At 46.4% G+C, this 26,655-nt stretch overlaps 1 protein-coding gene across 1 annotated transcript in view; it reads right to left on the bottom strand.

The window, feature by feature from the left end:
- Positions 1-12,775: 12,775 nt before the first annotated feature.
- CFAP299 (cilia and flagella associated protein 299) overlaps positions 12,776-26,655 on the bottom strand; it is a 2,008,232-nt gene continuing 1,994,352 nt past the window's right edge. Inside the window, exon 6 of the mRNA XM_086963158.1 lies at positions 12,776-12,948. Within this exon, the coding sequence (XP_086819284.1) occupies positions 12,853-12,948 (96 nt within the window). The 3' untranslated portion in view covers positions 12,776-12,852. The remainder of the gene's footprint in view (positions 12,949-26,655) is intronic.

Raw genomic sequence — 26,655 nt, 5'->3', positions numbered from 1 at the left:
AAACTCTAATAGTGTTCTGGTCGCTAACACCGTTGACATCGATGGAGCTAATCAAACTAATATGGGTCTACCACTAAGTTTACCAGATGACACAGTCATAGATAGTAGTCTAGAGGAAATTTTGGATCTAGGTGGCGAAGTAGATAATCATGTTAGAAGTGATGAGGATAGGAACAGCTTAAACATGGTAAATAATAACATCTTTCAAATGTTAACAATCCTGCTTGAACCCATTGAAGCCAGGTTGCGTTCCTTAGAAACTATCTTAAAAAACATCCATAAAGATATAAGCGCTCCTAGCTTTAGGCTGGATAACAAGATACCCCCCGTAAAAAAGGCCATGAATAAGCCTCCCATGGTTGATAAAAATACCCCTTCTCTTAAAAAAAATGCGCCCATTAATCCCACCAACACCATCATCACAGGGGGCACTTCCTCAAAAACTCCTGACCCAAAACCAGTTTCTAATCCTGTTAAACCCAAGGTTACCTCTCAGGTTAAGTTTAAAGAACCTACACTTCCGACTCCTAAATTGGATGAGACCCCAAAGGAAAAGAGAGATCCACGGAGAAACATCCACCTTCCCCCGGATGCATGCTCCTATGTAGTTATCCTGACTGGGGTCACTGAACTCGGGCCAACTGAAACGGAGTCCTACCAAACCCTAAAAAATAAGGTGTGCCACTGGCTGTCTAAAAACTTTCCATTACCGCCTGGCATGCCTAGTAACATCCTAATGGTGGAGAGAACTCCTTGGGTGGGAGGCAATAGGAAAAACCTACAAGGTGACTGCGTGGTGGTCACCTTTGAGCACCCACAGGTAGTAAATTACATCTGTGCCGGTATACCGCGTCATCAGGCGAGCACGGTCACGGCCAGGCCTCTCTCCTACTTTTATGTTCAAGGGAACCAACCCGACAAAAGATGGAGTTGGTTAAAGGGCCCTCAGGAGTCCAACTATAGACAGAGGTTTAATCCCCCCTGGGAGGTTCAATCACGTGGCTGGGAGGAGGGGGGTGAGGATGGGTGGACCGTGGTCAGGAGAAGAAGAGCTGGACCTTTTCAGGGCGGTTTTTTCGCTGGCCCCCAAAACAAACATCCATATCATGACTATCATCACGTAAATGGGCAGGAAAATTATTTTAATGTCCCAACGTTCAATCATTACAATCACCCGTCCTTTATGGATTGGGTAGATTGACAAACATCGGGTCACTATGCTACACAATCGTTAACCGCCCTACACACCACCTTACAGAGTAGTCACCCCCCACAAGACTTAAACCCTGATCCAAGTACTGAGCGAACGTCTACCACAGAGCAGGTCATGGAGGGGGGTCAGATTTGTCTGTAATTGAAGGGAATAAAGGAGGCAGGCAGGTGATCACAATAGCCACATGGAACATAGCGGGCCTTAGGAACAAAATCGATGACCCTCATTGGAGAGACCTCATAGGCACTATGGACATTATCGCCATGCAGGAAACGTGGGTGACTGAAAATCTGCTTACACTGGATGGATACACCACCTTCTTCCTCCCAGCTGTCAATTCATTGAGAGGGCGGGCTAGAGGTGGCCTGGTTACCTTGATATCCGCAAAAATCTCAGGCACCTATAAAGAAATTCCCACTGGTAGCCCCTACTGCCTTGCAGTTTTAATTACACACAGGAGCTCTAATGCTGTATTACTAGTGAACTTCTATAACTCTTTTGAGAGAGAACACTCAGTTGATAATTTGCAGAGGTTAAACTCTTTTTTAATTAAGTTCCAAGAGTCCATGGAGGCCAATTGTATTGTTATTTTATTGGGAGATTTCAATGTCCACGGCTGTCAGGAAGATTGTCCTCCGAACCTTCTGTTTGGTTCCCCAGATGATGAGAATATCCATTTTGAACATACAGATCAGGGTTCCTTTCTAGAATCTTTGTTAGCTGAAAATGGTTTAATGTTGCCACTTGGGGGGGGAAGAGGGCATTCCAACTTTTACGGGCCATGGCAGTGGGTCTACCATTGATTACATTTTTTTGAGCAGTAGTTATAGCAGTCATATTATCTGTTATACCGTTGTAAGGTCCCATTTTAGTGACCACAATCTTGTGGTACTAAAAGTTAAAGATGTATTTGATATTAACGATAGTAGCTTGAGTCTGGTAGACAAATGTGACTTACGACCAACTGACCAGGCCCGCTGAATCAAATGGTGCAAAATAATTCCTGAGGATTTTTTTGGCAATTTGTGTATAAATAGTCAGGAGGATTTCGAACTCTGTTTAAATGACCAGGCGGGGGACACTGAGGTTTTAGAAGCGTATAAAAGGGTATGCGCCAACATCGTGTCTAACCTGACACAACAGTGTAAAAGGAAAAACCAGGAAAGGGTAGGCTGGTTTGATAATAAATGTTCTGCTGCTAACCACAAATTAAAATTAGCTTTAAAATCAAATCCTGTAGATAGAAAACTTGTGACTACCCTCAGGAAAGCATATAAGACCACCATTGAGAAAAGACGGCGTGAGATTAGAGAGGATGCTTGGGCTGATCTGACCTCAACTGACGTCCTGAAAAGTAGCGCCAAATTCTGGGCCGTGGTCAACCAACCATATTTTGCGGACTCATGCAATAGTGAATTGGATTGTGGTATCCAAGAAGACAAATGGCATTTGCACTTTAAATCTGTGTATGAGCAGGAAGCTACCGGGGCTGAGGACACGACCAGCTTATATCAACTCCCGTATAGCCTAACGGTAGATGAGGTAGAGGTGGGCCTAGCCATTGAAAAAATGACCAGCAATAAGGCTCCTGGGCCGGACGGGGTTCCAGCTGATCTTTTTAAAGTGGATATTTTATTCTGGTCTTGGAAAATTTTAGCTAGAGTTTTCAACAGCATTTTTAAAACAGGTATCCCAGAATCATGGTCCCAATCTGTAATTGTCCCTATTTTTAAAAAAGGAGACGGGGGGAACCGGGAAATTACCGCCCCATATCCCTGATAGATTCTGCGGTTAAGGTCATAGGGAGAGTGGTCCTCAGTAAACTTACTGAATGGTTAGGGGAGACTAACACCCTTTCCCCCCTTCAGTATGGTTTTAGAAAGGGAAGGAGCACCATCGACCAGAGTTTAAACCTACAATTGCTGATTGGAAAATACACTAAAGCAAAGCCTGGATCCCTATTCATTGCCTTTATGGATCTGTCCTCGGCCTTTGACCGAGTGAACAGGTCCAAGTTGTGGGGCCAGCTCCTTAGCATAGGTATCGACCCAAACATCGTGTACTTCCTAGCAGACCTTCATAAGGACCTTACCGCCACTGTTCGCTATGACAGAAAAGGGAATTGTACAGGAAAAATCCATATTACTAACGGTGTTAGGCAGGGCTGCATTCTTGCTCCCCTGCTGTTCACCTTATACATTAACAACTTGGGTGGAACACTGGGTACAGCCTGTAAAGACATACCTAGAGCAGGGAAATACACATTGCCCGCATTACTGTACGCAGATGATGCGGCTCTCATAGCTAGAACTGCTGTGGGTCTGCAAAGTCTGTTGAACTCTTTTTATAATTTTATGATAAATCTGGACCTCAGTATCAACTTTGGTAAATCCCATGTAATGGTGGTAGGACCCCATGTTAAGGCCAAAAAACATGCCATGTCTCTACACTGTAATGGCCACAAACTATCCAGAGTCTCCAGATTCCCCTACCTGGGTGTAGTGTTTGATGATCGCTCCACTTGGCTTCCCCAAATGTTGGAGAAAAAAAAGGTCTTGGCACGCTCTATATCTGCAGTCCTTGGTTTCTCACGCAAAATTGGGGTGAAGCCCATAGAGGCTGTCCTAAAAGTGTACGCCGCTAAATGTATAGCTATCGCCATGTATGGCGCAGACCTGTGGGGTTTCATGCCCGCTAAATCTCTCCAAGTGATCGAGGATAACTTTTTAAAATCCATTCTTTCTTTACCAAAATCCACAGCAAGCTTCATTGTACATCAGGAATGCGGGGTGGATTTTCTGGAGGATCGAGTCGCTATGGCTCCCCTCCTGAAATGGATATCCGTGCGGCTCAACCCAGAGCTTGATGTTAATCATGAAATCTTGAAGGATTGCCTTAAACTATACCATTGGAACAAGATTCCCTGGCTAAAATATGTTGAACAATCTTGTGTTAAGCTGGGCAGGCCTGAGCTGTTCCACAATCCTTCTGCCCTCGTAAAGGCTGATCTGAAGTGGGCAAAGAATACCTTTTTGCTACATAGTGGAATGGATAGAGAAAACAAGGAGTTGAGAAAACCTTCTGTTAGGTCGCATCAACTGATTGTTTCCTCAGATCATGAACCGGAACTTTACTTGAAAGTTGTAAACAACCCAAGTCACAGGTACCTCCTTACTAAGTTCCGCTTGAACAAAGTTCATTTGCTAATTTGTGGCCGCCCTGGCTGGACCAGGGACTCAGAACTGAGTATATGTAATTGTGACGGTTATTCAATAATGGACACTGCCCATTTCCTGTTTTTTTGTACCCATTTTATAACCATTAGGGAAAAATTCATCATCCCCCTGCTAAAGGGGAAAGGGTTCAGGCAGGTTAAACCAGCGGTATTATACCTCCAGATGCTAACTGATATCTGGGAAATCTATAATGTGGCCAAATTTTTAACTATTGCAATGAGACTGGGCAAAAGGATCAATTGGGTGTAGAATATGTACCAACCATTTTGTGTATCGTAAAACTGAACTTGGTTTTTTATTCTGTAACGTTTTTATTACTGCTGCATTACTAATTGTAACTTTTTTCTTAATGATGTACTGTGATTTCTGGACCATTTTTTATATATGTCTGTACTTTTATGGTTTTGAAAATTCGAACCCAATAAAGTATTTCTTGACTTGAATAAAAGCAAAAATAGCACATGGAAGCAATAAGTGCCCATTGGGGTTATCTGGTTGCACTGGAATGGGGCAAAGTCAAGGGTTCAGGCCGACCGCAATTAAAAGTGGGTCAGGTACAGGAGCCACACAAGGCCTGCTGAACAAAAGTACATTGATCTCAATAGTGAGATGAGGGGTGCAGCTGAGTGATGCATCTGTGTCGACCCAGCAGTCGAGGTGATACGCCGATTCTCCACACAATGATGGCGATGCATCAGTTCCAAAGAAGATGCGCTGGTTCTGAGATGAGTTGGTTTTGAGTGCGATGCGCCGGTTTCTCCACGCAGCCGAGGGGATGCGTCGATCATCTCTCCTGCAGTGGCAGTGAGGCGGTGGTTCCGATGCATCGGTTCTGATGACTATGCACAGGTTCCAAGTGTGATGCACTGGTTCTGTTTCCACAACAATGATGATGCATTGATTCTGCCTCATGCAGCACAGCATGCATTGGTTCCACTGCAGCAAGCACCTGGATCCACTTCCAATGGACCAGGCCCAGGAGCATAGGGTAAGACTTTGATTTTCCTGAGTCTTAAAACAGAAGGCAAGGCAGCATGCCCTTGTACATCAAACTGGGTTCAAACAATAGTCCCGTTCTTCTTCAGCTGGGTAGAGGGTAGCAGGCAGCTGGGCAGCACAGGGTAAAAGCAATTCTTGCAGAGCAGTGGTCCAGCAGAGTGGCTCGCCTTGTAGCAGCACAGCAGTTCTTCCTCCTGGCAGAGTTTCTTCACACGTCCAGTAGTGTCTGATCTGGTGGGGTCAGAGGCCCAGTACTTATACCAAGTTGTGCCTTTGAAGTGGAGGTGAATTCAAAGAGGGGCCTTGAAGTGCACAGAGGTCCGTCCTCCCAGCTCTGGCTCCAGAATCATACAGGGGTATGCAGCCCTTTGTGTGGGGGCAGGACACTGCCTACAGGTATAAGTGTCAGCTCCTTCCTCCCATCCTGCCCAGGATGACCCATCAGGATGTGGATGGCCACTCAGTCACACCTAACCTTCCTTTGTGTGTGGCTGTCTTGAGAGAACTGTAGAAAGTCAATCAATCAATCAATCAATCAATCACTGCATTTATAAAGTGCGCTACATACCCGTGAGGGTCTCAAGGCGCTGGGGGGGGGGCTACTGATCAAAGAGCCAGGTCTTGAGGAGTTTTCTGAAGGTCAGTAGGTCCTGAGTCTGTCGTAGGCTGGTGGGGAGAGCGTTCCAGGTCTTGGCGGCGAGGTAGGAAAAGGATCTGCCGCTGGCGGTGGTTTTCCGGATGTCGGGAACAGTGGCGAGGGCGAGGTTGGCTGAGCGGAGGGTTCTGGTGGAGGTGTGGAAGCGGAGTAGGTTGTTGAAGTATGGAGGTCCGGTGTTGTGTAGGGCTTTGTGTGCATGCATGAGGAGTTTGAAGGTGACCCTCTTGTTGACGGGGAGCCAGTGTAGGCCTCTCAGGTGGGGTGTGATGTGGCTTTGTCGGGGGACGTTGAGGATCAGTCGTGCCGAGGCGTTCTGGATTCGTTGTAGTCGTCTCAGGAGCTTGGATGTCCCTGAGTAGAGGGCGTTCCCGTAGTCGAGTCTGCTGGTGATGAGGGCCTGGGTGACGTTTTTTCTCGTGTCGGGAGGGATCCATTTGAAGAGCCTGAGGAGCATGCGGAGGTTGTTGAAGCAGGACGTGGAGACAGCGTTGACTTGCCTGGTCATGGAGAGGGTGGAGTTGAGGATGACTCCCAGGTTGCGTGCGTGGTCTGTGGGTTCCGGGGGTGTGCCTAGCGATGTGGGCCACCAAGTGTCGTCCTAGGCTGATGGGGTGGGTCCGAAAATGAGGACAACCGTCTTGTCTGAGTTCAGCTTCAGTCTGCTGTCCTTCATCCAGTCGGCTACGGCCTTCATTGCTCTGTGGAGGTTGGCTTTGGCGGTGTGGGTTTTTTTGGTGAGGGATATGATCAGTTGGGTGTCATCAGCATAGGAGATGATGTTGAGGTTATGTTGTGCTGCGACGTGGGCACGTGCCATGTAGATATTGAACAGCATCAGGCTGAGGGAGGATCCCTGTGGGACACCGCAGATGATCTCGGTGGACTTCGAGCGGAAGGGTGGGAGGCGGACCCTCTGGGTTCTGCCGGAGAGGAACGATGTGGTCCAGGCCAGGGCCTTCTCTTGAATTCCAGCGTCATGGAGGCATGCTGATAGGGTGCGGTGGCAGACTGTGTCAAAGGCTGCTGATAGGTCCAGGAGGATGAGGGCGGCTATTTCTCCTTTGTCCATCAGGATCCTGATCTCGTCAGTGGCAGCGATGAGGGCGGTCTCGGTGCTGTGGTTGCTGCGAAAACCGGATTGGGAGGGGTCCAGGTTGTTGTTGTCTTCGAGGTAGCGGGTTAGCTGTTTGTTGACAATCTTCTCTGTCACTTTTGGCGGGAACGGGAGCAGGGAGATGATCAGAAGGGCGTTGCTCTCAGCGTGCTTCCAGCTTTTCGGGAAGGTTGCTGTCTTGAAGGAACTGTTGATTGTTTTTCGGAGGTGGTACGCGATGGTTGTGCTGGCTTTGTTAAAGGCGTGGGGAGGGCAGGGGTCAGATGGGGATCCGGAGTGGATGGAGTTCATGGTTTTGATAGTGTCTTAGTCGCTAACGTTGGACCAGGCGGTCAGGCGGCTAGTGCAGGTGGTGGTCGCAGGGGTGGTGGACTCGGTGGTGGGTGCGGGGGTGTCGGAGTTGAAGCTGTTGTGGATGTCGGTGATCTTGTGGTGAAAGAAGGTGGCCAGGGAGTCGCACAGGTCTTGTGATGGTGGGATGTCGTTGGTGTTGGAGCTGGGGTTGGAGAGTTCTTTCGCGATTCTGAAGAGCTCTTTGGTGTTGTGTGCGTTGTCTAAGCGGTCCTTGAAGGCAGTCCTCTTGGCAGTCCTGATGAGTTGGTGGTGTCTGCGGGTGGCGCTCTTGTGGGCTGTGTGGCTGTCGGGTGTTCGGTCGTGGAGCCATTTCTTCTCCAGCTTCCGACAGGTGCGCTTGGAGATCCGGAGGTCTTCGGTGAACCAGGCAGCTTTCTTGTTGGTGTGGTTGTTGTGGAGGTCTTGAGAGGGGGAAGGGTGTTGGCGCAGTCGTTGATCCACTGTTTGAGGTTGGTCGCGGCGGTGTCTGGGTCGGTGGGGTCGGCGGGTGGTCTCAGGGCGAGGGTGGTAGTCAGTTGGTCCTTGGTGACCTTGCCCTAGCAGCGGCGTGGCAGCTGTTGGGTGCGGTGGTGTGTGGTGGGTTTCCTGAAGGTGAAGTGGACGCAACAGTGGTCAGTCCAGTGGGGTTCGGTAGTGTGGTCGAAGGAGACGCGGGGGCTGGTGGAGAAGATGGGGTCCAGATTGTGTCCAGCGGCGTGGGTGGGTGTCGTCACGAGCTGTTTGAGTCCGAGGTTGGCAAGGTTGTCGATCAGGGCGATGGAGTTGGCGTCGTTGTTGTTCTCGAGGTGGAAGTTCAGGTCCCCGAGGACAATATAGTCCGTGGAGGCGAGGGCGTGGGTGCTGACGAGGTCGGCGATGGTGTCACTGAACTGTGGTCGTGGTCCGGGAGGTCTGTAGACGAGTGTTCCTCTGAGGGTGGTGTTGGGTTCAGTGTAGATCTGGAAGAGTATGTGCTCGGCGGAGGTGAGGGTGTCGTCGGTGTTGGTCGAGATTCTGATGGTGTCTTTGTGGATGATGGCGATTCCCCCTCCTGTTCCATTGGTGCGGTCTCTGCGGGAGATCTTGTAGCCCTGTGGGATGGCTATGGTGAGGTCTGGTGCTGAGGTGGCGTTCAGCCAGTTCTCCATCAGGAAGGCGACGTCGGGCGGTAGAGTCTAGGAGGTCCTAGAGTTCCATGGCGTGTTTGCGAGCGGAGCGAGTGTTGAGGATGATGCAGTGGAGGTGGTTGGGTTCTCTGGTTGGTGGTTTGGTGGGTTGGATGCTGGTGAATCTGCAGTTCCGGCAGGCGAAGGGCCCTTGGGTGCGCTTCGGGGTGGCCCGGTAGCAGGGGTGGTCTCATTTGGTGTTGAGTGCGTGGAGGGTGCTGCAGTCGTAGTGCAGTCTGGCCTTGCAGGGTCCAGGGGTTGTGGCGCTGGGCACGGTCCAGGCATGGATGGGCGCAGGCCTCCATAAGAGGCGAAGTGGTAGGGAGGGGCAGCTTGGAGGCGGGAGCGGGGCGGCCAATGGGCGAGGGCAGGGCTTACAGAAGGGAAAAAGGGGCGGGCCGCGGGGGAGCAGCGGCGGGAAGCGGGGAGTGGAGGAGGCACAGAGGGCAGGGGCGAAAAGGAGCGCCTGAAAAATACAGTAAATACAGTAACAATAACAAATACAGTAACAATAACAATTACAGGGGCAAAACACAGAAAAAGGAAGGTAGGCAATACTCGGGGCACACCAGCGGCGAAACCTCGGCAGCACTTGGGCACTCAGGGGAGTTATGCGGCGTGGGGAGCGAGCTGGGGTCAGGTCAGGGTTACCTTCGCCGTGCGGCCTCCATAAGAGGCCAAGTGGGACGGAGGGGCAGCTGGGAGACGGGAGCGGGGTGGCCAATGGGCGAGGGCAGGGTTTACAGAAGGGAAAAAGGGGTGGCCCGCGGGGGAGCAGCGGCAGGAAGCGGGGAGTGGGGGGGCACAGAGGGCAGGGGCGAAAAGGAGCACCTGAAAAATACAGTAAATACAGTAACAATAACAAATACAGTAACGATAACAATTACAGGGGCAAAAGGAAGGTAGGCAGTACCAGGGACACACCAGCGGCGAACCCTCGGCAGCACTCAGGCACTCAGGGGAGTTGTGCGGCGTGGGGAGCGACCTGGGGTCCAGGTGTCACACACCCGGATGTGTATTGGAGACAGGTTGCAGGCACACAGAGCTAAGAAATGCTCTCCTTCTAAACGTGGCATTGCTAAAATAGTACTGATAAATTCAACTTTGTCAGCAAAGAGGATTTATCATTACCATTCCTATGATATGAAACATGACAGAGGTACTCATTCTCAATCAGCAATTGTATCTTAAAACTGTAATAAGGAGTTCCCAATGTTAATCTAAGAGAGAGGTGGGCTTCCTGGTAGTGAAAAGTTGAATTTGGGGATGTTTCACCACCAGGACATGCTAAACTTAAAAGTATATGTTCTACCTTTTAATTTCACAGCACCCTGCCCTATGGGCTACATAGGGCCTACCTTAGGGGTGACTAATATGTAATAAATAGGGCCTACCTTAGGGGTGAATTATATGTAATAAAAGGGGAGTTTAATGCTTGGCAAGGGGTTTTAAATGCCAAGCTGACATGGCCGTGTAAACTGCACACAGAGGCTCTGCAGTGGCAGGCCTGAGAAATGTTTTCAACTGCTGCTTGCGTGGGTGGCACATTCATTGCAGCATGCCCACTAGTAGCATTTAATTTTACAGGTCCTCAGCACATGTAGTGCACTCTACTAAGGACTTATAGATAAATTAAATGTGCTAATTGTGGATAAGCCAATCAAACCATGTTTATGGGAGAAACACATGCATAATAGCACTGGTTGGCAATGGTAAAGTGCTCAGATTCCTATGGCTAACAAAAAGAATACAGGTAGATTGGAAGCAAGCAGACACAAATTTTGAGGGAAGACCACACTAAGACTGTCAGGTCTAACAGCAGGCCTCCTGTGAATTGATCAGTTTTGGTTTGCTGAGACGATCTAGTCGCCCTGTCCTTCCAGATTGTAGCAGGGACAGCTAGGAGCTATAGATCAGCAGAGCCTCCACTGGCCCTGCCACTGGGTGCGCACTGGCTTGAAAGGGGAGTAAGTAGCAGCAAGTATGGGAATGCAGGTGCCAGGGGGTCTGCGAGGCCTCAGCCATAGGGCATAGACACAACAGTAAGGCAAGGGCTTCAACTCCCCACACAGAACCAGCTATCAAATGGCCAGCCGTCTCTTCGGGCGGCGCAAGATTCAAGTGGCAAGGGTGGGTTCCCCCGCTCCCAATGGCAAACATAATGTGGATCAAGGAGCAGCCCGCAAGATGCAGTATCTGTACTGTGGGTCACGCATGTAGGGCTCGTGGTAGTCCAGTGTGGAGCTTCAGCCCAAGGTCCGTGCCCTCCGAGGCACCGCCATCTGCCTGCAGCAAAAGCCTCATCGGGCCTCCTTTGCACCTCGAGGGCCTGCGCATGTAGTCCAGGGGTCCCGGTGCGACACCTAACAAGTAGGAAGGTCACCAGGTCGTACCGATGGGGAGGCACCCTCTGCCCATTCCCCATGATGCAGGAATCCATGCATCCTTGGTCGCACCCTAAGTAGTCTGTGGGCCGGATCTTCTCATTTCTGCAATCCCAGCGGTGAAGCTACACAGCAGCTCCCACCAGATCATCCAGTGGTATGACCAGAGTTTGATGTAGCCAGCTGTCAGGCCAGCCTCTGGTGCTAAGGCACCACATCACACTAGGCCTCATGCACAGCAATGCGGGAAGGCACCGTCTAGAAAACAGGTCCACGGAATCCAAGCAAGGCACTATCGGTCATCTGTGCAGGACGTTGGCAAAGTTATAGAATCCAGATAACGTTAACATGATAAAGGATTAAGGGATGCAGGCCCGGAGCTACGAACTAGCATGTCCTGGCACCCATCTTGCACAGCCATGCTGCATCAATATTCATACTTACTCCAGGAGATGTACCTTCCAATTTTCCGATGTCAAATTAACTGGTTTCAATATACATCTAAGTTGAAAGGAATCTGCACCGAGGTGAATCGGTGCGACCCTTGCATCACATGGATATATTAGTAGGATTCGCACCCACCAGTACCACCGGTGGCATGATTCATCCTTAGATCCTCACTCACGACACCTAGTGTGAGTGGGTGGGCTCAACACGGTTTGTAAGTGGAGCTCTTACTAAAACCTAAGTGCAGGATCCTAATTCTTGTTTATTAATAAGGTCCTTTAGCTGGGATAAAAACAGTGTTATGTTCTATGAGGGCAAGGACCCCTAACATCTGTAGCTCAGAATGGTCAGTCGACATGTTCCAGCCAGTTACAAGTGCCACTCAAGGACAGCAGACTTTCTTCAGGACCAACTCAATCCATAGATTTTCTACAGATTGTGTTAAATACCAACTCCTAATGCTGGTTTACACAGTACTCTAAATATGAAGCATGTAGTCATACAGACCATATAGGACATTTTCCCTCTAGTGGTCTCTGAAATAGAAAACATAAAATAATTTTTGTTAAGGGATGAATCATTCTCCTCATCACGTAATTGTCTCATGCTTGTGCACAATTAGATTATTGTGTGCCAAACGGGGCATGCAGATACATGAGTTTGCTCCCAGACTACAGACAAGCCATAAGGCTGACGGTTGCCCCAATTTAGCTCCTCGCTTCTCCTTGTTTTTCTACTGTGTCATATTCCTACAACCTATATTTCATAAATGTTGGGGTTTTAAAGCGGTGCCCCTTGCTTTTGCATGGGAACACATATTACAAACAATTCTGCCTGTGATCTCTTCATAAATAACTGCAATGTAGAGATAAATAAAATAATTTAAAAAAGGTAAAATGTTAGAACTCTTCAATTAGTTATAAATATGTAATTCTCAACTATTTAAAGTAACTGGTTCCTTGCAACCATTGAGTGTGCACTCAGAAATTTCTATGAACAGCAATCATGCGTGCTTATTCCATTAGATAAGAGAAACTTATGATATTATAATAAACCATATCCTCATTAAACACTCAATACGAGGAGGGGCATATTCTTCATATCTCACCTGCCGGAAATATTTCAATGTGTGAAAATGGGAAAACTGTTACAATAAAAAATAATACAGTATTCCACTTACACAGTATTATTGACTCAACACACAAATTAAACAAACACAGATATTGCTTCTAACTTCTTTATTGGTCTACATATTTAAAGTCTTATGATGGACACATTGTAATGGAAATGCCTTAATGGACCTTAAGTCTTCCTTCTTGTGATGTGGTCATAAATCACTACTTGAGTGTAGAGGTCAGTTTGAATGGGTGTTCGGGTTGTATTGTCCCCTGGTAAAACCTAAAAACAGAAATACATCCATATTTATTATCAAACAATAGACTGTAGAGGTAATTTTCTGCTCTAAAGAATAAAACAATCTAGAATAAACATGTTTTTATTCTTTTCAAAACACTTTAGTGACAAATACAGTAGTAGATGGCTAAGTGGAGGACAGCAAATTGATAACTGAACCATTGCAAAAGAGAAAAAAATCATATTTTTAATATGCCCTGTTGCTGCAGATTGTAATTTTATAAAAACCTGTTCTACGGAGTTCATTCTGAGTCCACTGATAAACCTGATTGGGGTGCTAAAACCTTGTGCGCCACAAACGGCATTAGACATTCTTTAGGAAAAACAGCACACCCATTGATTTTACACATTCACTGTTAGAAATGGGGGTCTCTAGTTGGCAGGTTGTTACCATGTCCAAGTAGGGACCCTTCTTCCTAGTCAATATAAGGGGATATACTACTGAAATAACCCCTTCTCACCCCTTTGGTAGCTTGGCACGAGTAGTCAGGCTTATCTCAGAATCAGTGTGTAAAGCATTTGCATATAACCAACAGTAATACAGTGAAACACTACAAAAGGACACCACACCAGTTTTAGAAAAATATCCAATATTTTATCTTTGCAAACAAGACCAAAAGCAATACAAATCCGCAAAACAGTTCTCAAAAATCTTGGTAATCATAAATAGACTTAAAATACAGTTCCTTGAAGTAAGTAGCTCAGTCCAGGCTATAACAATGTCATGAACAACAAATCCAAACAGTTCTGGCTGACCACGGCATCGCGGCCCAGCTACGGTATTGGAAAGACCCACAAAGCAGTACCTTTAGAAATGCAGAAAATAGGTGACCTCTCGTTGATCTTCGAAGAGCCGGCATCAGCAGGTGTTGATTCCAGAGGTCGGTGCAGGAATTGTGGGAACCTTAAAGTCACACACGTTGCGGATCGGACTCCTTGCAATTGAACTTGGGAGCGCTGGCATCGACAGGAGTCGGGGCTGCGGTGGGAAGTGCAGCAGTGCAGCATGTGGTGCCCTCAGGTCGCGGTGCAGGCAGCAGCCCAGTGACGGTCGGACAGTGGCGTGGGTGAGACTAAGGCTGTGGTGCGAATTGATGCGGTGCTCATCGCAGTGCTGGCAGGTCACGGTGCAAGCAGCGTCGTCGTCGTTGCTGAAGCACTGTTGTCGACTGATTAACTGGAGTCGATGGCGCCGGCGTCAGTAGGCCAAGGCTAAAGTGCGGGATGCGGGCGGTGCATTGTGTGACTTAGAGCGGTGCCCTCCAACCACGGTACAAGCAGTGGCGTTGATGTTGGCATGGAGCATCGTTGTCGGGGATACCATGTCGGCGGCATGAAACAAGGTGATGCAAAATGCAGTGCCCACAGGTCGCAGTGCAAGCAGTTGTGGTATCAAACTGGATTGTCAGTGAAACCAGGGTTGTGGTGCGAAGTGTGGTGTTGCCCTCTGTAGTCTTTTCAGGACATGGAGCCGGCAGCGGCATCATTGACAGTGTTGGGTTGCTTTTTTTTCTGTTGCAGCACAAAACACACAGTTCCCAGTGCTGAGAGCAGACAAAGTTGAAGTCTCTGCTGTTCCTGAGACTTCTTGAATGGGGGCAAGCTCTACCTCAAGCCCTTGGAGAAACTCACACAAAGAAGTTGCAAAAAGATCAGTCCAGTCCTTTCACTGCCCAAGACAGAAGCAGCCACTGCAGGTCAACACAGCAAAGCACACAGCAAAGTGGTAATTCCACCCCACAGCTTCTCCAGCTCTTCTTCTTAGCAGTCATCTTGGTCCAAAAGAGTTCTAAAATCCTGGGGTCTGGGTACCAATATTTATCCCATATTTCTCTTTGTTCACTTGTGACAGAGACTGTCTGTGCTCAGTCCAAACCAGTTCTTTCCTCTTTGGCCCAGCTTCCAGGCAGAAGGTGGAAACAGCATTGTCAAAGGCAGACCAGGCTTTTTCAGGTGCAAGGAAATCTCCTACCACTACTCTAAATGCAGCCCAGGTCTATTCAGCCCAACACTGACTCATCCAGGAAAGGCAGGGCATACCTTGATCCCCCAGTGGCTGTCTGTAGAAAATGCACATCCCCAGCCCCTGTCACTACAAAGCCAGACAGTCAATCCACAACCCAGCAGAGGCACACAGGATGACTAAGCAAGAAAATACCCACTTTCTAAAGTGGTATTTTCAAACACACAATATAAAAATCATCTTTACTAAAAGATGCATTTTTATATTCTGAGTTCAGGCGTACTAAACTCCAACTTTCCATATTTTCCCCATGAGAAGTTATTCTTGTAAGATGTACAAAGTATTCCCTATTCTATCCTAGAGCCTTTCAATAGTGATAAAATGAATTACACTGTATTTCACTATCAGGACATGTTACACATGCAAGTATATATCATACCTTTCATGTTTACTGAACCATGCCCATAGGGGTACTTTGGGCCTACCTTAGAGGTGACTTATATGCACTTGCCAGGTCAACATGGCAGTACAAACTGTGCGCAGACACTACAGTGTCAGGTCTGAGATACCTTTATAGGTCTACTTCTGTGGATGGCACAATCAGTGCTGCAGGCCCATTGGTAGTATTAGAATTACGAGCCCTGGCACTCTCAGAGCACTTGACTAGGGACTTGCCAGTAAATCAAACATGCCAATCATGGAAACACCAATCCATAACATAATTTACAGTAAGAGCACTTGCATTTTAACACTTAACAGCAGCGAGAAAGTGCGCAGAGACACTAAACCAGGAAAAACAGAGTAAAAAATCAGAAGGTCAGTAAGCAAAAAAAACAGGGAAACATGCCAAAAGATGCAGGTCTAACATTCACCTTTCTCCCAGAAAACATAGCGAAATTTGAACAGGGAAACCTACTTAAAATAGGTAAAACATTCTGAAATCGGTGCACAAAAATCTGATTGTGTACGTATGTTATGCCTCATTCAGAGAATGAAAACGTGTAATACGGGGTAATAACATAAACAGTAAATACTGTATCTCTGAGTGTAGCACTACCTCCCAAAAAACACAGGACTCATTATAATGCCTTAATTCTTTCAATCACAATCATTAATATAGTAAGTTGATCAGCAGCTATATCACCAGAGCAACACTCCTGCTGTACTTACTGTACAAAGACCAGGGTCTGTGTTACAGAGTGCCTAGGGGTGCTACGAGCATGTGCGCCCGCTTTGTGCACTCCTGGAGCATTTTAGTAATACAGGAGGGGCCGCAGATGCTTGTGCAGCCCCTTCTGTAATACAGCTAGCGCTGACACACATGTAGCGCAAAGGCTAGCATTCCCTAAAGTGTATGGGGCGTGGCCCCATGCAAATGAGAGAATCACTTTGCCTCTGCGCCCTCGTCGGATTATGGACACGGATGCAGAGGTATAGATGCCACAAAAAGGTGACATACTCTCCTAAAGTAAGTCCTCTGGAGGGGAGAAGGGGGTCCCGTGGACCCCTCAGACATCCCCTTGCAAGCAGCTGCAGTCACTCACTGCCCAGCCTGCAAGGGGATCTCTGTCCCTCTTGAAAGTGCAGGGGATTGCCGCCTACACTGTGAAACATGGAGCGGCTTTGAAGCAGGTGCTCCGTATTTCAATTGAATACGCAGCCCACAGGACAGCACAAGTTCACAACTGTCCTGGGGGCAGCGCATTCAGGGTAATACTGTGCGCTTTACCTGTTTGAGCATGGTGCACCTATTCAAAGGTGCGCTGTGGAACAAACAGAGAAAGTGTGGCATATATGTAATAGGGCCCCTGGGCATTAACAGCAATCTCCTGAATATTACAACACATTTCTATAAAAGAAAGCATACTTGTCTTTTGTTGCGTTATCATTATATTGTTAAATTGTGATTCCTTTAAAAACAAAGCTGTTCTCTCTTTTTTTTTAAGAATGCTTGTATAGCACTTGGCTGCCCCGACAACGGGGCGTCCCAGCACTGCCGGACGAGTGGCCAGGGAAAGAGATGCTTGCTAGATGGAAAGACAGCCAGGTAAGGTCTATTTCTAGAAAACCAGGGTACAAGAGCGCAGCATGCACACACATCGTGTGCTAGATGGATGAAAACAGCCAGCTTTTAATCTGTTTTCTGAATGCCCAGTGATCTTGTGTGCTGCGCGCCCCTTCTAATTACTTTATTCAAATACATTAATAAGCAAACCGTATTTCCAACAAATAATATATAACACATAAAGTACTTTTTTGCAGTGCTAGCAGTAAAGCAAAGTCTGTGGTTCACAAAACCTGGTGAAGTCGAACAACTGAAGAAATTGGGTGAAGCCAGTCACATAATTAAATTAACAAAAAAGAAGCAAATAGAACAAGGGTTTGAAAGCTTTTTAGAAATACTTATGGTCACTAGGGGCTGGATTGTACATAGTCACGGGGGCACAACGGGCATGTGCGCCTTCTTTTTGCACCCTCAAGGCACTATTGATACAGAAGGGGGGGCCACAAAAGCTTGTACGGCCCCTTCTGTAATACTGCTCACGCTGACGCAGATGTAGCACCAGTGCTATCCTAAGGGACATTCATTCCCTCCTTTGCTTGGGGGCATGGCCCCATGCAAATGAGATAATCACTTTGCCTCTGTGCCCACACAGTGTTACCCACCAGGGCGCATAGGTAAATATGTCCTTAGGAGGCACACTGACAGTGCACCACAAATCGGTTGCGAACTGTCAGTGTGCCACTTGAAGGCAGCCTTTTGGAGGGGGGAAGGGAGTCCCATGGACCTTCCAGACATCCTCCGTTAGGCGGGTGCAGTCACTCACTGCCCACCCCCTGCAGGGGAATCTTTAACCCCTCTGTAAAGTGAGGCATAGAGCAGCTTTGAAACTACTGCTCTGTATTTCACTGAATGTCTTGCCCCCAGTGCAGCAAACGTTTGCAGCTCCCACAACGGCAGCATATTCATCATAATAGGGCACACTGTACCAGTTTGCAACAGGTGCACAAGCTTAAAGGAGCACTGTGGTGCAAACAAGGACAGTGCCTGTGGGATGACAGGTTCGCTGTCTTATGGGCATTACAGACACAATCTAGCCTCAAATCACTGCAGGAGGTCGAAGAAATAATACATTTTTTGAAACTAATAGAGACAACAAACTCCAAATATAACGTGGATCAGTATGAAACGTGACAAAAATGATAGTTGTACTTCTAAAATATTCTCAAATGATGAGTAGATTCGGGAGGTTAAAGCATCTGAAAATAGATATGAAGTATGCATTGAAGTATGGGGATTTGAAGCATTACCCTGCTGAAGCAGCAATTTTGCACTGCTGATTGGGGAACTGTGCATTAACAAGCTTTGCATTGGTCGATCAGTGTAAAAACACATTTGCACTGCATGTGTAAAGATGACGTCTGCACTAGCTAAAAATAAAATGTTGCATTGATTGGCTAAAGCAAATGGGGTTTTTATTTATTTATTTATGCATTTTTATATAGCGCGGACTTTACCCGAAGGTGTCAGAGCGCTTCACATAAGGAACAGAAATGAAACATAATGGGTTAGTCATTGGTGCAAAATCTCTCAGTCTACGGTGCAAAGTTTCGAGTTCAGCAATACATTTGTGAGTGCCTTAAACCCTGAAATTGGAGGGAAAATTGTTGGCAACAATATAATAATGTGCTTCTTAGTATATTTAGGATGTGATATCAGGCTGAATTATGGAGAGCTAAAACAGTCAACCACTAGTAGAACGAAATCCTTGAGTTAATTCATTTAATGTCAAAAGTACTTTCACCACTGGCTCTGCTTTTTGCTTGGGAAGAAATATTACAAAGGAGTGATACGCTATCTGCCTGAGCGTTTTATGTACACTTACAACTGTATTAGGCTCAAATGCTAAATTTCATTGCAGATGTTTCATTTTTTTATATTGTAAACTAGTGGCATATTACACAATATTTACGTTGCTTTCTGTTTTGAATGTACTGGGATATATATATATATATATATACTATATAACAATCAATCATGATGCTTTATTCTGTCATTTATTTAAACAAAGTACACAAAAATAAACAAATATGTCAGGCATGTTATCAAGCGTTGCGTTGGGACTGAAAAGTAAGAGATGTGCACCCATGCCCTGAGTGCCCAACTGTATTGTTGTCTGGGTCCCTAATGCTGATTTTTTTTTTGCCAAAGGTGAACACGGATCATGACTGTCTGCATGACAGAGGTCTGTCTCATGGATTGCAGTCTTGTTGGACCAGGAGAGGCACCTAAAGTACTGCGCTCATAGTGGATGAAGGCTACTGCATTCACCAGGACTTAAGCAACACAAGCGCGTTGGTGGCAGTGTAACATGTAGTGATAAGTAGTTGTGAACCGATTCTTTTTATCCTGTGTCACTGGACTGAGGTCTGCAGACTCATTCACTTGTTCAAAAGTTCTACTACTTTGTGCTAAACTCACGTACGGTAGATGTAGAAGAACGTGCATGATGCAAACATGTGCTGGGTGTATGTGTGCTCTTAAGAAGTACAATACAAAGGAGTGAAGTGTGGTACAGTGTTAATGTGGTAAATATGTGTATGCTGACAATGTTTGTTTTTAATAACACACTCTGGTATAATATAGAAAGGATTCAGTACTGAACAGTGTTTACGCCAACTGATTGTCTGCTGCATGTAGTTGTGTGTGGAGTGGCATAACACAAGACAATACAGTGCTGTGTAGTAAATGTGCTGTGGTTGTACACTGGGTGCAAGCGTGCCTGCAGTGATACATGAAATGGAGGACCTTGGTTCCATTTTGGGAATCCCAGACCTACCTGGTGAAAACATGAGGAGTGTAGGAATCCCCAGACAGATTTTTTATTGCTGCATTCCTGTAATCTGGGAGGGGCATTCACTGGAGGATGGGAGAGCCAGACTCTCTCTGTGCATTCCAAAGGGCTCTTTGGTTCAATGATGAATCACAAGGAAGGGGCCTGGACACAGGTTAGGAAGAGAGACATGGGGCTTATAAGAAAATCATAAAGAGTAGGGCTGGGGGGCCGTGAATAACCTTTTGATGCACATATCACTGTGGCTGACATCCAGTGTGAACTCGGGTCACTCCAACCCATGAATCATGTTGTAGGATAATCAACTTTGGAGTCCTGCCTGCTGTGACAGAAATCCTTCAGGAGGAAGAAGAAAGGGGAAAGATGTTCATTTCAAAGAAGAAGAACCCCAATATAAAACTTCAGAGGCTCAGACACTAATTTACATTTTGTGTCTGGAAAAGGACTATAAGTAAGGGAGTTTGAGACCCCATACTTTGTCATCTGCCGGCAGCCAGACAGGCTGTGTGAGGAGTGGAAGCTCTACAAGGCTACTGCCTATGGCCTGGACTGGGGGCCCAGGTCTGCCAGTCTACCTGCTGGGTGAGGGGACATCACCCAGGGAAACCAAGACCACCTTCCCTAAAGCCTGTAAGACCAGTGCCTTTCTCACCAAGATTAGTGTGGCCTGTGAGGAAGAAGAGAGTGTTGGAAGAAGCGAGGTCCAGGGAAGACCTATCTTGAAGACTCCCTGTGCAAGGTGTGAGATATGTGGAAGCCACTATTGCACCGACCAGGCTGTAGCCCCTGCGCTGGATTGTTTCGGTAACCCCCATTTAACAGGTGGGGTTGCCCTGGACTGAGCCAAGGAGTGAGGTGTGAGGAACCTTCTCTCACATCAATCGAGCCATAGCCATTGTGTTGGATTGCTTTGGCGACCCCCGTGTGCCAGGAGGTGCCGCCGTAGTCTGAGCAGAGGAGTGAGGATTGTGTGGATGGTCCCAGGCCTGCATAACCTTCTGGTGGGTGACCTCATGTGCCAGAGCGGGCCCACCATGAACGTCAATGTCAGGTTAGTGTGACTGGACTAGTGAGTGTCATGGTAGCTACCCCGTATTCCAGGAGGAGTCGCCGGAGATGCTGAGGCCAACGGTTTGGGCCATTGCCCTTGACCAAGAAACTTCTGCTGTCGCCAAGGCGGGTCCAGCCCGCATTCTCTAAACTGTACCAAAGGAGGCCTATGAACCAAAGTACACCACCAGAGCCTAGTCAGATCAACAAGACTAATCCTCCTCAACCCCACCCCCTAAGAGAAGAGTGACTTACTGTGCAATCACCACATCGGTGTGTGAAGGACCTGCTCTTGGATCAATCTGCCTGTAACCCATGTGCTGTATTATTTTGTCAACCCCAGTGTGCTGGGGAGCCACCGTGGTCTGAGCCGAGGATCGATGATTGTGTGAAAGGAAAGTTTAGTATGCTATGGAGAATATAAAAAGGGATCCCTGCCTAAAATCTCTCCTAAAATTGTTGTTTAATTGAACAGGAAGTAGTATACCTCTGGGTCGAACCTCATGCTCTCTGTTTGGCAGGAAAAGGGTAAACTACACACAGGAAAAAAATGGCCGTTCTTGCCTGCTAAGAGTCAATAATTTTGAAATGGTAATCTCATAATGTGTTATGAATAGTATGTAACAAAAAAATTGCATGAAAGCAATTTTCGTTACTTAAAAAGTTAATTACATAGGTTTTTTGCTTTTTTCTGTCTCTTTTTCCAGGTTTCAATTTAGATACCCTAAATAAGGGGGATGGAATCAGATATTCACTGTGCATTATAATTATCCCCTGAGGCGGAAAGCCGGGGGTTAGGCTAGCACCTTTTAAAAACGGACAAAATTGTTTTTAATTATTGTGTGTTCTGCTGGAAGAATTAATTTCCTTTTTAACCTCACACTCACCCGCGCTCTTGCACTAACTCGATCCCTGGTCCTCGCACAGCGATTTACAGCTGATGCGATCGAACTCAGGGACGGACGCCATCTTGGGGAGAACGAAGGGCAGCGCTCCAGTCTTGCGATGCCTCCCGCCCTCCCAGGTATAAAATTGGCCTCTCACTCTGCGCACAACAATTCACTGTGCATTATAATTATCCCCTGAGGCGGAAAGCCGGGGGTTAGGCTAGCACCTTTTAAAAACAGACAAAATTGTTTTTAATTATTGTTTGTTCTGCTGGAAGAATTAATTTCCTTTTTAACCTCACACTCACCCGCGCTCTTGCACTAACTCGATCCCTGGTCCTCGCACAGCGATTTACAGCTGATGCGATCGAACTCAGGGACAGACGCCATCTTGGGGAGAACGAAGGGCAGCGCTCCAGTCTTGCGACGCCTCCCGCCCTCCCAGGTATAAAATTGGCCTCTCACTCTGCGCACAACAATTCACTGTGCATTATAATTATCCCCTGAGGCGGAAAGCCAGGGGTTAGGCTAGCACCTTTTAAAAACGGACAAAATTGTTTTTAATTATTGTGTGTTCTGCTGGAAGAATTAATTTCCTTTTTAACCTCACACTCACCCGCGCTCTTGCACTAACTCGATCCCTGGTCCTCGCACAGCGATTTACAGCTGATGCGATCGAACTCAGGGACGGACGCCATCTTGGGGAGAACGAAGGGCAGCGCTCCAGTCTTGCGACGCCTCCCGCCCTCCCAGGTATAAAATTGGCCTCTCACTCTGCGCACAACAATTCACTGTGCATTATAATTATCCCCTGAGGCGGAAAGCCGGGGGTTAGGCTAGCACCTTTTAAAAACGGACAAAATTGTTTTTAATTATTGTGTGTTCTGCTGGAAGAATTAATTTCCTTTTTAACCTCACACTCACCCGCGCTCTTGCACTAACTCGATCCATGGTCCTCGCACAGCGGTTTACAGCTGATGCGATCGAACTCAGGGACGGACGCCATCTTGGGGAGAACGAAGGGCAGCGCTCCAGTCTTGCGACGCCTCCCACCCTCCTCCACCACTATATGAAGGACATCACCTCCTGTCCGCGCAGCGGGCGGGCGCAGCGGGCGTGACGGCGGCGCGCCGAAGGCGCGCCAAAAGAAAGCCCGTCTGCGCCAAGGACGCGACAGGTGCAGGACACTCTGGTCATTCACACTCCTTCCTTCTGTATCAGGCAAGCGACCTTCGTATTCTCAATACTGCAAATATTTGTTCATGTAATATGGATATGAGTAAGATTGAGGGACCTTTTTCCTGTAAATACTGCAAATGGACCTCCCTTGGGCCCCCAGTGGAGACTTACATTCCTCTCAGCACCACTTCTGCCGATACTTACAATTTTAAAGGTGGGCTGATAAACGCCCGTTCCATGTGTGGCCATAGTCAAGATATTAATGACCTAATTCTTGAGCAGGACTTGGATTGCCTTCTCATAACTGAAACATGGCTAACTAACAGCAGTAACCCAGAATTAGCAATAGCCCTGCCAGACGGCTATACCATTGTTAGGCAGGATAGAATGAAGGGGAGAGGAGGAGGAGTTGCTTTGGTGTTGAAAAACCATATAAAATGTCACACTTTCAATCTAGAACCTTTGCAAGGTATAGAGGGGCTTGGTTTCTCCATCAAACTAAATGACACCACCTCCTTCTCAGGAGGGCTAATTTACCGCCCCCCAGGCACTGCAACTAAGTTTTTAGAATCACTTAGCGATTCCCTAGGTCAGCTCCTTCTTCGTTACCCTCATTTCACACTTCTGGAAGATTTCAATTTACATTTGGAATCTAAACTAGACACTCAAGCGCTTAACTTTCATCAAACCCTGGAGATTTTCAATTTACAACAAAAGGTAACTAAACAGACACATCAAGCAGGCCACACCCTGGACGGGATATGTACGAATTTTCCCCTTCTGAAAACCCACACACCCGTCCCACAAATTTGGACAGATCATAGTCTGATTCCCTTTAGCATCAGAAGATCACGCCTCCAAAACTCATTGAAATTGAACAAACAGTCAGAAAATAATATTAACTGGACTAAGGTCGAAGACAGTTTTAAGCTTCAACCCATAATACTAACTCAGATTCCCAACTTGTCCGGTAATGTTGAACAAGATTCGATACACTTTCACAGCTGGATGCAGCAAGAGATTAAAAAACGTGTTTCACCAAAACATCCCCGCAGAATGGAAAAAAGAGGAAAGAGGAATGCCCCCTGGTTTACACCAGAACTGGCATCGCTTCACCTATTATGTAAGAAAGGTGAACGCAACTGGCGTAAAACCTACGATCCTACCCACAGAATCCTTTATGTCCAACAGAGGAAAATATATCTAGATACCATTAAAATCGCTAAGAAGGAGAATTACACTAACGCCATTAAGGAAGCAAAACAAAAACAAAACACATGATTTTCCATTGTAAAGACCTTTACACATCCAAAAACCCTACAGCCGGAAATTCCACCCTCCTTAGAACTTTGCAATCAAATTGCAGATTACTTTGTGGAAAAGATTGACCTTATACAAAAGGATTTCCCAGTCCCGCAAGTCTATCAGCCCTCGGTCCCCTCTTACCAGGGAGAAAATGCAACCAGTAGTCTTAGTCTTTTTACACCAGTGTCATTACCCCAAACCAAGGAAGTAATTCTTGCTTGTAAATCAGGTGCCCCTTCTGATTCGTGCCCCCCACGAATTCTTCATCAGGTAATCGAAGTGGTCAATCCTTTGATAAACGAGATTGTAAATACTTCTCTCAATACAGGTATAGTCCCAGGCCAATGGAAACAAGCAGTCGTAAAACCCCTGATGAAGAAACCCAATAAATCCCCTACAGAGCTGGCCAATCTACGCCCAATTTCACTTCTCCCAGTCCTGGGCAAGATTACAGAACAGATAGTATACAAAGAACTAAAAAGATATGTAGAAACCAACAATATTCTTCATCCTCAACAATCAGGCTTCCGGCCTCACCATTCCACAGAAACAGCCCTGATTGAACTCACTGACTCCATAAAAATCTTGCAGGACCAAGGAAAGAACGCTGTTCTGATTCTATTAGACTTCACAGCGGCGTTCGACACCATCTCCCATACAATATTGATAGGGAGACTTAGAGATATTGGAATCTCTGGGGTAGTATTGACGTGGATCATCTCATTTTTGACGGAGAGATCACAAACAATTGCATTGGGTCCTTTCCTCTCTAAGGAAAAAAAGGTATTGTCCGGAGTTCCTCAGGGCTCCATTCTGAGCCCACTCCTGTTCAATATTTATATGGTTCCTCTCATCTCCCTCATTGAATCATACGGCATACTTGTGACATCGTATGCCGATGATACTCAGCTCATTGTACCTCTTGAGAAGAACTCCACGAATGCTGAACAAAACCTCAAGAACTGTTTGAAGGATGTGTTTCTCTGGATGGATAAGAACCATCTTAAATGCAATGTAAATAAAACAGAGATTCTTCCTATGGGAAAGTCCCAGCACTTTTGTCCCAGCAAATGGTGGCCGGAAGACTCTCCTGCTCCCCCACAAACTGTGGTATCAGCAAGAAATCTAGGTGTCTTATTTGACACCGAGCTTTCATTTGACCAACATGTGAGGAATGTGGCAGGAAGCTGCTTCAGTATTAATAAATCTTTAAAGAAATTTTTTGACTTCCTGCCCATTGACTCATGAAAAGCTGTCGCTGTGGCCTTAATCCTCGCACGTTTGGATTATTGCAATGGTTTGATGGCCGGTGTTAAAAAAATCACACTAAAAAAACTTCAGAGCGTACAACACGCAGCTGCCAGACTTGTTCTTAAACTGCCAGGGAAATCCTCAGCGTCAGCCGCCTCAAAGACTCTACACTGGCTGCCTCTTCATAAGAGGATTTTATTTAAAATCTTGATTGTCGCCTTTCGAGCATTCAATGGCGCCGGCCCGAAATATCTCATTAGGCGCTTCCCCCATTACAACCCTTCCAGGACATTACGATCTGCAGGAGAAAATCTAATTAAATTGGCCAAATTTAACTATAAAACCAAGGGGGGTAAGACCTTAACCTTCCTGTCATCCAAAGCCTGGAATGCAATGCCCAAACACCTTAGACTGCTGGCTCAGAAAAACCAGTTTAGGAAGCACCTGAAAACCTGGATCTTCAATCTTCCAGACGACTACGTAATGACAACTATTTAACTCTGTACTTGTAGTTGTATGCACATTCTCTTATTAGCGCCAGGATGCTCCTTTCGGAGCGATAGTTGCGCTCTACAAATAACCAATACAAATACAAATACAAAATTGAGACATTTAACTACAACTGAGGTAATACTTCAAGTTATAGCTTTTTTTCTGGTGAGTGTTAGAAACTGTTGCCTTCTCAAGGTTAAAAGGGAACAATTTTCTTAAGAACTAATGTCATACTGAGGGCTACCATACACAAACACTTACTCTTTCTCTTTCATCTAACCTTAGAAACCGATGCCTTCTAAAGGTCAGACCTAACACATTTTATAAATGAAAATGCCAAACCATATTGCAGATGACCATACAAAGAATATTTTTTTTCTAGCACCAGATATGAGGATTACAAATTTATGGTGATCTTGTGAATTGTAAATCACATATTAGATCTTTGTGTTCATTCATATTGATAGGTCCTTAGGCGACTTGAGAGTATCTATCCATTAAATAATTGATCTAGTCCTAATGAGTGCATTTGTTAATGTATAATAAGTTGTAACTATCTATCTAGTCGTAGAGAGTTTGTTTGCTGCTGGATGGATGATAGATAATAATATAATCCCAATGTAGAAATCAGTTTATAAAACTGGAATTCAAGCAATTGAGGTTTTCTAATAATGTTGCTTGATATATTGTTTTTTTAATATCTACAGAC

The sequence above is a fragment of the Lissotriton vulgaris genome, chromosome 3_1 (genome assembly GCF_964263255.1).
Source record: "Lissotriton vulgaris chromosome 3_1, aLisVul1.2, whole genome shotgun sequence".
Classification (NCBI taxonomy): Eukaryota; Metazoa; Chordata; class Amphibia; order Caudata; family Salamandridae; genus Lissotriton; species Lissotriton vulgaris.
The sequence above is the reverse complement of the archived record's forward strand: the minus strand, read 5'-3'. Positions and strand labels throughout refer to the sequence as shown.